Source organism: Lycium ferocissimum, chromosome 9 (genome assembly GCF_029784015.1).
Source record: "Lycium ferocissimum isolate CSIRO_LF1 chromosome 9, AGI_CSIRO_Lferr_CH_V1, whole genome shotgun sequence".
Lineage (NCBI taxonomy): Eukaryota > Viridiplantae > Streptophyta > Magnoliopsida > Solanales > Solanaceae > Lycium > Lycium ferocissimum.
Genome location: NC_081350.1, coordinates 55,968,018 through 55,978,527, shown reverse-complemented (window position 1 = coordinate 55,978,527; position 10,510 = coordinate 55,968,018). Strand labels below are relative to the sequence as shown.

At 37.4% G+C, this 10,510-nt stretch overlaps 1 protein-coding gene across 1 annotated transcript; it reads left to right on the top strand.

Moving 5' to 3' along the window:
• The first annotated feature begins 6 nt into the window (after window positions 1-6).
• LOC132029395 (pectin acetylesterase 2-like) lies at window positions 7-871 on the top strand. Its single transcript, XM_059418672.1, has 4 exons — window positions 7-129; window positions 308-444; window positions 538-721; window positions 759-871. Exons 1-3 carry the CDS (start codon window positions 27-29, stop codon window positions 634-636), a joined length of 339 nt encoding a protein of 112 aa, XP_059274655.1. The 5' UTR covers window positions 7-26; the 3' UTR covers window positions 637-721; window positions 759-871.
• Window positions 872-10,510: the final 9,639 nt, after the last annotated feature.

Genomic DNA, 10,510 nt, shown 5'->3' with positions numbered 1-10,510 from the left:
TTTATTATTCTAGCGTCTTCTCATAAATGAGCTGTATTTTGCAGATAGCATATACATTAACAGGAAGTACAACATATGAGTGCATTAAAAACGGGACATGCACAAGAAGTGAGAACAATACCATACAAGGTTAGTTCACATGAGTAAACAAAAATAACTTTAGTTCCTCAACAAAATTTTAACATACATTCGAAACGTATATTGAAAGAATTAAAGAGAATCAAAACTAGAGGTGAAGAATACACCTTCCAAAAAGAGAAGTACACAACTACAGTTATATTTCTAATATTTTTGTTATATATTTCAGGAATGAGGTCCGATTTCTTAAATGCATTACCAAAAGGAAATCCTAAACTAAGAGGAGTTTTCATTGACGCAGTCCCTCATCATACCAACATTTTAACAAGGTGGACTCTTCAAAATTCCACCGTGATTCATAATGTGGTAAGATGTTATTTATTTATTTATATTTGGAAATGCAATTTTAAAATGATGCTGGCTGACTATACTATTTGCACCATTTGGTTGTTTGTGCAGTCTGCCCCAAAGGCATTTGCTGATTGGTACTTTGATCGGAATTACACATATTTGATAGATGAACATAACTTGCCAGTCCCAGATATTGTCCCAAAGTAACTCATTGATGGGCAGCCCAATACGGAGGATAATCTTTTATAAGCTTGTGTTTATTTATTCCAAGAAAAGATGTTCAAAATTCATCTACGTAAAACTTATAGCTAACACGATGCTAGTACATCAATTGCTGACAATGCAACTTTTTGATGTATATTTAAAGTGTTTCCCATATATACCAAATCCGATGACAAGGAGGTCCCTTTGACAAAAGTAATCAAATACTTCTTGCCTCCAATATTTTGACTTAAGTCTTACTTATTGATTCATCTAATCTTTTACTTATTTACTTATTATTTTATGTATTGGGCATCTGCTACACATAATTCAACTATTGTTGAATCTGTATATTTCTCGTCTATCATTCGGAGGAAGAGTCCTCAATATAAACAAGTATGAAGGGCTAAGGTTTTGAAGAGTTTGAATAAGATGAGTTCTTTGCATTTTGCACCCTCAACGTGTGCATTATTTTTTGTATTTTTTGACTTGCACTGCCTGTCCTCTTATTTTATGCTTTGCTTCCTAATCTATTTATTTTCTTGCAAAAGCATAAAAATGTTCAGTTTGGAAAGGGTAATTTAGGAATATATAGTTAAAAACTATAGGATATGTAGAAATTAATATGGTTCATAATCAATAACCCAACCGCAAAATTGACTTATTGGGTTTGAGTTATTGGATCAACGGTTGGTGAAAGGATTTTTTCCTTATTGGGTAAACCGTTAACCCGTTAAGAATTATTATATTTATAGTTTTACTTCTAGGTAGAAAGTATTTACTGAGAGTTGCGTTGGTGGTCTGTAGTGAAAATTTGGAACATTATCTATCCGGTGTGTGAATATTCATTTTGCCCTCCATAATTATTATTTATGGATTGAGACAGTGAGTTGTCTTCAGAAAGTTGTGATTCTTGAAATGCAGGCGAAGTTGGAAATTTGTATTGAAAATGAAATAAGTACTATTAGTTATTTTCAATTGATCATCCATTTTGTACTGTTAGTTACTATATATCTTTTAATCAGAGCAATTTGCAATTTGGTACAAATTACAACATCTGCTTGCACAATGCATAAGCAAAATAATTGGGAAGTTCTGGTTTTAATTTCGTTGGTGGACTAATGTTGTGATTTTAATTTTCATCATCTCTTAGATTTACAGATACATCGCCCGATAATTGCTAACCCGACACAGCACCAACCGATACCTTATCGGTTGGCTAGCGGATTAGTAAATTTAAAAGCCGATAACGAATAAGCCGAACCGTTAAGCGTAATTATCCACCTCACAAGCAGCCCTAGAAATTAATACAACAAGGTTGATGTTCGGTCAAAAATGCATATAATTTGCCATTGTTGCCTCACATTTTAATACTTTTAATCGTCTTTTGAGTACAATTATAATGAGTTGGACTTAATATTATATCTTTACTATGTAGGAATAAAGCGGAGTTAAGATGAAGAGATTCGGATCAAAATTGAATAAAAAGTGAATAAAGCGATGTTAAGATGAAGAGATTCGGATCAAAATTGAATAAAAAGTGGAAAAGAAAATAAAAGGAGACAAGAGTACATCAATTATTGGGCTAATGATTAGATTTGAAGAAAAATGTTTTATTGATAAACTTTATGAATCTCTAAAATATCTCTTTTTCTTTCTTGTTCTCTCTTGTTTTTTTTCTCTCTCTCTCTCTCTCTCTCTTTTTTTTTTTTTTGGGGGGGGGGGGGGGGGGGAATAGCTAATAGCACCCCTATTTATAATAGTATGAAACCTAGTTTAACTCAAAACAGGAGATCATATTCATATACTAATTTGAGTATAAATCCTAACCAGACATGAATTAAAATATCAAATCCTAAGCAAATTTGGTTTCCTACAACTTTGAATTATTATTTCCAACATTCTCCCGTAATTCAAAGTTGTATATCTAACTCTTGATCCACTTGTCACCATCTTCAACTTGCTGAGACACTTGTTTCCAACCCATCAATTGTTGAAGCACTTTCTTCAACCGTCACTCACCATCTTCCAATTTTATTGAAGCACTTGTCTTCAATCCTGTTGATGCACTTATGTCACCAATCTTCAATTTTTGTTGAAGCACTTGTCTCCAAACCTCTTGATGCACTTGTCACCAACACCAAATTTTGTAAAGCACTTGTCTCCAACCCCGCTGGTACACTTTGTCACCAACACTCAATTTTGTTGAAGCGCTTATCTCTAACTCCGTTGATGCACTTTGTCACCAACCCCGTTGGTGCACTTGTCACCAACTTTAAAAAAAAAAAAAAAAAATTAAAAATCCAAACTCTGGAGATGATTGTTCCTTCTTTTGCACCTTTTGAAACCTGCAATATTTTTTTTAATCATTCTCAGCATAATTATTCTTCTTGCCTATAATATTGGCCCGACATTTGCCTACATAATTCTTGGCCACGATGGGCGACACACATTGGCTAGTGCCGCCCGCTGGCAGCACAAGTTATTTGATTTTCTACCAGGATTGTCAAAACTCTGATACTAATTTGAAGGAAATTATTTTATAAATAAATTTTTTATGATTATCTAAAATATCTCTTGTTCTTTCTTGTTTTCTCTTTTTTTGAAAATAGCTAGTAGCATCCTATTTATAATAGTATGCAACCTACTTTAACTCAAAACAGGAACTCCTATTCATATGGTAATTTGACTATAAATCTTAACTAGACATGAATTAAAATATCAAATCCAAATCAATTTTGGTTTCCTACAACTTTGAATTATTATTTCCAACAGGATCTAATCATGAGGTCATGATTGAATGAAGTAAATATTGCAAAGGGACTCAAGGAAATGACAATTAGAATTGAAAGATGTCACGACCAAACTAGTGGATCGAGCGGGCACCCACACTAACCCAATGGTGGGCGAACCCTTCCCCTATTCAACATTCAGTTCAAACATATGAAAAGTAATTAGAATGAATTAAGCAGTCTCAAAACTTAAATAAACTACTAAGTGCGGAATACTAATGCATCATCCCCGAAATATGATCTGAATCAGTACAAGAGCCACTAAATACTATAAGTCTGAAGACTACAAGTCTGAAATATAAATACTGTCTCAGAATGCCAAGCAAAGACAAGTAGATAGAAGAATCTCCGGGATGCGGAATCCATTAAATGCTCACCCTAGAAACTCTGAAAGGGAGCGTCCGGATCACTCACGAGGTGCAAAAGAAGAACCTGCTACAAACTCTACACTCAGAAAAAGAGTACAACAAGGTAGTGTCAGTACAAACACTATGTATCGATAGTTATCATGGGCCGACAACAATTAGTTCACATATATACGAAGATAGAAATCGAAAGGTAGACACACAAGCAGTAGAACAAAAATTACAACACAATCCTAGATCAGGAACAATACACATGATATAAATGCCATAGCAGAATCAATGATATGTGATAAGTCCAAGTGCATTTGTGTTTTGATGATTTTCAAACTATTTCAGAACCAGATAGAGACCTGGTTTGCAACCTGCTCTCTGTGCACCTTGCACCGTCAGTAGGGAACAGCTTTAAAGCTGAGCTACTTGCTGCACACAATTACAATTGTGAGTTGGTCCATGCTTTAGGTCAAAGTGAATGAGTGGTCTCTATCCATCCCACATGTTCCCACTAAATATACAACATGTTGGCAACATATTGAGTAAAATTGAAAAACCTAATCCAAATTGTGCAAAATCTGCCGATGCAAGTTTCTCGAGATCTCTCAAGAACAAAGCCATCTACAGGCTAAACAACCTGATCCAGACACAAGATATTGTCTATGTTTTTAGGTTGTTGTAAGTCTTTGTTTACTTGTGCTTAAACTGTCAACCTACTCTTCCAAAAAAGGAAGTTGTTTATAGGTATTCTAAATTCTCAAGGTTGCTTCCACAAGCTCTTGAGTGGTACACTAGGCTAGAGTGAGTCTAAGTGTATCAGTTTCCTTGGCTAGAGGTAGCCAAATAGAGGTGCTTACAATCAGTGTATTGTAAGGGTGTAGGGACTATGGGAGTTAGTTCCTAAATTGCATAAGCGTTATTGTAAGGGTGAGGGATTATGGGAGTTAATTCCTAACTTACGATAGAGTTGTAACCTGAAGTTGCTCGTGTAGTGTAATTGAAATCCTACTGGTGTAGGTCGTGATTTTAGTCCCTTGAGCAAGGAGTTTTCCACGGTAAAATCTTGCCTTCTGTACTTACTGCATTATATAAGGGAACTGGTACTTAACCAGTTCCCTTATACATTATTTGGTAGATGCATGGCCAATAACAATTGGTATCAGAGCAGGTGTTTTCTAAAAGGTTAACATCTAGAAAGAATCTGTAAAATGAAAGCCCCACCAAATATGGAAGAAGGACAGTCTTTCACCAGGCCACCCAAATTTAACAAAAAATATTATGGGTGGTGGAAGACAAGAATGCACGACTTCATCATGGCTGAAGATTCAGAGCTGTGGGATATCATCTGTGATGGCCCCTATGTTCCTGTACACATAAGTAAAGATGGTGTAAAAACCACTGCCAAAACAAGGAAAGAATACAATGATGCTGACAGGAAGGCAGTAGAGAAAAATTATAAAGCCAAGAAGATCCTTGTGTGTGGAATAGGACCTGATGAATACAATCAAGTCTCAGCGTGCACAACTGCTAAAGAGATCTAGGTAGCTCTTCAAACTGCCCATGAAGGAACAACACAAGTAAAGAACTCCAAGATCAACATGCTCAGCACAGAGTTTAAAATGTTTAAAATGAAAGAGGGAGAATCTATTCATGATATGCATACTAGATTCACCTCTATCATCAATGAGTTTCATTCTCTAGGAGAGGATATCACAATTACTAAATTGGTGAAGAAGTTGCTTGCTATTTTGCTGGATTCTTGGGACAAAGAATGTAAATGTTATTTCTGAAGCCCAAGACCTCACCAAGCTGACGGTCGATGAACTCATTAGAAACCTTAAAACCTATGAGATAAAGATGACCTTGAAGAAGGATGAAAAAAATAAAGTAAAAAGAGAAAAGAGTAAAGCTTCCAGAGAAGACTTAAGTGATGATGAATCTGAGCTGGCATTTCTCACACGAAGATTTATAAAACTGATCCGAAGAAGTGGTGGAATCCCAAAGGCAGGAAGCTCCCGCAGAAACTCCAGAGAAAATGACTTTCTCTACCATAGGTGTGGTAGACCTGGTCACTTCATTAAAGTGTGTTCACTTAATAAACAGGACAATTATGACAGAACTGTAAGGAGAAACCAGGTTCCTAACAAAAGGTTCAGAAGAGAGAAAGCAGTTGACGAAATAGTAAAGCAGGCACCTGCTGCATTAAGGGGCTCCTCCAAAGGAGTCTGAAGATGAGGACGACAGAGGAGATACATCCATGGTGGTCATTGTGCCCTCATGACAAAGTTAGATTCAGATGATAGTGAGGTAAATTTCTTGGAGGTAAAGAAAAACCTGAAAGCCTACTCTCTAAATAAACTCATGTCACTGTCAGATGTGTTAATTGATGCTTATCATGCCCTTATTGCTAAAAAGGATGCACTAACTGTTGAAATTAGTAATTCCGAACTTGAAAGAGAGAATTTGTTGGTGTCGATTAGAGAGATGAGAGAACATGTTGATGAGATCAATCAGCTGAATACTATCCTAGAAGATCAAATAATAGGGGATATAGGAGCTTCTCTTAAAGGGAAGGGTGAAGCTAGTTAAATTTACTTGGAGCTTGAAGATGAGATCAAAAAGGCAAAACTAAGTCTCACTACTGAAGTCGAGAGGAGCAAGCAATTGAAGGAAGACTTGAACAGAATTAAGCTTGATCTTGATAAAACTCTCAAGTGGACCTGGTCCTCTAACATAATTGCCTCCATGTACAAGAGTAAAGAAAGCGGTAGGGAAGGGAATGGTTACAAGAAGACACCTTACAATCCCCACAACAAGTATGTCTCCACCACTGAGAATTGGATTTGCACTCATTGCAGGCCATTACAAGGAGTCTTGCAAAGCAAGAATTGAATCTTTTCAGAGGAATAGAGACTTTATCAAAATGAAAGCAAGTTTGGGCACAAAAGGAATTGGTTCTCAAAAGAAAGGACCTTAGAAGAAGAAAGGGAATGTGATGCCTATTTGGACAAAGAGGAGCTCAATCCATCCCTTTTATGACTATAAAGGACCCAAGCTGGTTTGGTTGCCCAAATCCAAACACTGACATCATGTGAAGGTTGGGGAGAGAGAAGAGGAAGGTGGATGTGACAGAAAAAGTGGTATGCACACATAGGAGGTGCAGGACAACATATGAACAAAGTACAGAACTGTTGCTCAAAGACAGTCAAAACTATCCAAAGACCTGGTCTCTCTGTGACTTAGGTTAGTAGTACTTTCAGTACCTTCATATGTTCTTAACTATTTAAGTTCCAAGTCGGTCAAGCGTCCTCTAATTCAAATTTCAAACCTTAAGTTTTCCAATCCATTATTCACTTCTGACCCAATCTGTCTTGCCTCTCACACCTGTCCTAAAATATTATCTCGGATACCTTAAATGCATCTCTCTTGTCCTTCTATCTCTTCACTTACCAAAATCGTTAGATCGTCAAACTTCTTATTCTCTCTTCTTTCCTATATAATGCTATCTGAACTATCTTCTATCTCATCACTCTTACCAAATACAAATATCTCAAAACCCTCTTTCAAGCCAAATCAAAATGAACTCCTAATCGTCATCCTCAGAGCATTCAATCTCCTCTAACCAAAGTATATCTACATCTCTATTTGGTGTCTTCGAACTAAGAGGACCCTTAAGTCTTGAGGAAAGATCGTCAGACTCCTCTTCAAAAGAATCCGACAAAATAAGTGGAGAGGTTGAAATGGGAAGAGGTAACATCGACAACTCTGAAGGACAACTGTCAAAAATCTTAACAGAAAAGAAAAGGTTGCAGATGTCGTACTCGTCTCTCACCCTGAGAAGAAAACTTAGTGTCCCATCTGTGCTAAAGCACCGAGTGCCTCAAAAGAAAACTCAGGGGAAAATGTTGACTCTGATGGTGATATCATACTAGCTTAGTACGCAATCAGATCGATCTCTGGGGGTACGAAGGAAAATAAGAAAAGGAAATCAAAGGGAATGACTAGAGGAGATAGGAAGAGAAGAAAGTGATACTCAATCTGCCTCTCAAAAGAAATGAAGGACAAGTGTTGTTGATAGAAATAAAATTGAACTGAGAAAGGAACATCTCCAAATGCAGAAGATTCACTTTGGGATGATGATTGATGTAAACCTGGAAGAGGATTGGATGAAAGAACTATAGGAGATGGTGGAATTTCAAAAGTGGACTCATCTTCTTACTCCACCAGCTCCTTGTGTGTATGAAGCTAAAGTAATTGAATTGTATACAAATCTACTTTATCTTGATGACAGTGCTCTGGCCCTAACAGAGAATGTGATAGATTTTATGCTGACTGAAGCAGTATTAGCCGAATCTTAGGAGTACTAACTGAAGGGCTGAGGGATGTGACTAGAAGGGCTTCCACCTTCTTCATTGTTAAGGAAGGAAAGTCAGTTTGTCCAGGAAAGCTTCTCAAATAGGATCTCGAGCCCACTTGTCTACTGGTTTTCGAGTTTGTAGACAAGGTGCTCATACTAAGAAGTGAAAGGGATAGCAGTGTCACTTCAGAACATATGGTACTCATGGAAGCTTTGTCAACTCTTGAACGGATCAATCTACCAACAGTCATGATCAATCATATGATCAATGCAGTGAGCACTAGTGAAAATGATCCTGGTCTTTCTTATGGCTTTTTCCTAAAAGGTCCTTGGGCATTTTAATGTGAGGACTAGCACAACTACCTTGGGAACAGAAGATAATATGATCTCTATGGCTACTCTGGAAGATTATGAGTATGCGCTTAAAGGAGCAGGCTCCACAATCAATGTTTTCACCAAAGCCCTAAAGGCAGCACATGCAGAAATTAAGCAAATGAAAGGTAATATTGCTCTTCTGAGGGATCAATTGAAGATCAAAGTGGAATATCTTAGGAACCAAATGCTCCAAGATCAGGGCACTTACATTGAGAAAATTGACAATGTTCTTCAAGCCTTGGATCACCCCCAGTAATCAGCTCCTAGCATTTTCCTTCAGTCTCTGCTCTCTTCCCTTGTCCTCCCTTGGCTGATGTCTTAACGTCCATGTTCTCTACCTTTCTTTTCTGACTAGCACATTAGTAGGTTACTTTGACACATACTTGTACTATTTGAACTACTTCCTAATCTTAGGCTTTTATATTGTTTTTTTATCCACTATTGCCTGCTTGCTCGTGTTGATTCTGCTTGTAATATTCTCTGCTTGTACCTCTTACTGGCTACACTGTGGTTGTTTTTTCTGATAATGCCAAAAAGGGGAAGAATATGATGAATATTGTGCCTATGTAGTGAAAGTGTGGCGATGGGATCACTGTGTTGAGAGAAAGAATGCAGTGGATGTGCTGGAAGACATGCTATTGAACTAAGGGGGAAGACATATTGTAGAAATGTGTTACATTGTTGCTAACATGCTGCAGGTGCTCTAAAATAATGGTCTGCTTCACAAGGAGAACAAGTAGGAAGCTGGTTTTCAAAGGGAACATCATCTATGAGTTTGTCATCATCAAAAAAGGGAGAAATTGATAAGTCCAAGTGCATTTGTGTTTTGATGATTGTTAAACTATTTCAGAACTAGATAGAGACCAGGTCTGCAACCTGCTCTCTGTGCACCTTGAACCATCAATAGGGAACAACTGTAAAGCCGAACCACTTGTTGCACATAAGTACAACTGTGAGTTGGCCCATGCTTTAGGTCAAAGTGAATGAGTTGTCTCTATCCATCCCACATGCTGCAACTATATATATAACATGTTGGCAACTTATTGAGTAGACTTGAAAAACCTAATCCAAATTGTGTAAAATCTACCGTCGCAAGTTTCTCAAGATCTCTCAAGAACAAAGGCATCTACAGGCTGAAGAACCTGATCCAAACACAAGATATTGTCTATTTTCTCTAGCTTATTATAAGTCTTTGTTTACTTGTGCTTAAAGCATCGTAAACCTACTCTTCCCAAAAAGGAAGTTGTTTGTAGGTATTCTAAATTCTCAAGGTTGCTTTCACAAGCTCTTGAGTGGTACACTAGGCTAGAGTAAGTCTAGGTGTATTAGTTTCCTTGGCTAGAGGTAGTCAAGTGGAGGTGCTTACAATCAGTGTATTATAAGGGTGGAGGGACTATGAGAGTTAGTTCCTAGGTTGCATAAGCGTTATTGTAAGGGTAGGGGGATTATGAGAGTTAATTCCTAACTTACGATAGAGTTATAACCTGAAGTTGCTCGTGTAGTGGGATTGAAATGCTACTGGTGTAGGTTGTGGTTATTAGTTCCTTGAGCAAGGATTTTTTCATGGTAAAATCTTGCCTTATGTACTTACTACATTTCATAAGGGAACTAGTACTCAGCCAGGTCCCTCATACAATATTTGGTGGACGCATAGCTAATAACAATATGGTGAATGAAGTAAATGAGTGCATATGCAATGCAATGAAATGCACTGGCCAACTGTCTATCACTGTGCACACATGCTATGAATGGAAATCCTCCACATATCGGTAGCCATGACCCATGGGGGACCTGCGAAATCCATGTATCAATCACTTCGCACACAACCCAGAGATGACTTCCACAATACTAGCCATCCGCGCACAACCCAGAGATGACTTTCATATCAACCCGTACATAATCTTCCACTCTGGTTGCAATCTCATATGTTTATTTTCTTACTTATCATCACCAGTACCAAGTCACAGTTCATGTCAATGTATTAGGTAAGATTTATATGA

Bases quoted from the DNA above. Each gene is read 5' to 3' on its own strand.
- LOC132029395 (XM_059418672.1), top strand. From the start codon at position 27: ATGAGCTGTATTTTGCAGATAGCATATACATTAACAGGAAGTACAACA. The intron at 130-307 runs GTTAGTTCACAT...TATATATTTCAG, and splicing joins TGAGAACAATACCATACAAG to GAATGAGGTCCGATTTCTTA. The intron at 445-537 runs GTAAGATGTTAT...TTGTTTGTGCAG, and splicing joins CCACCGTGATTCATAATGTG to TCTGCCCCAAAGGCATTTGC.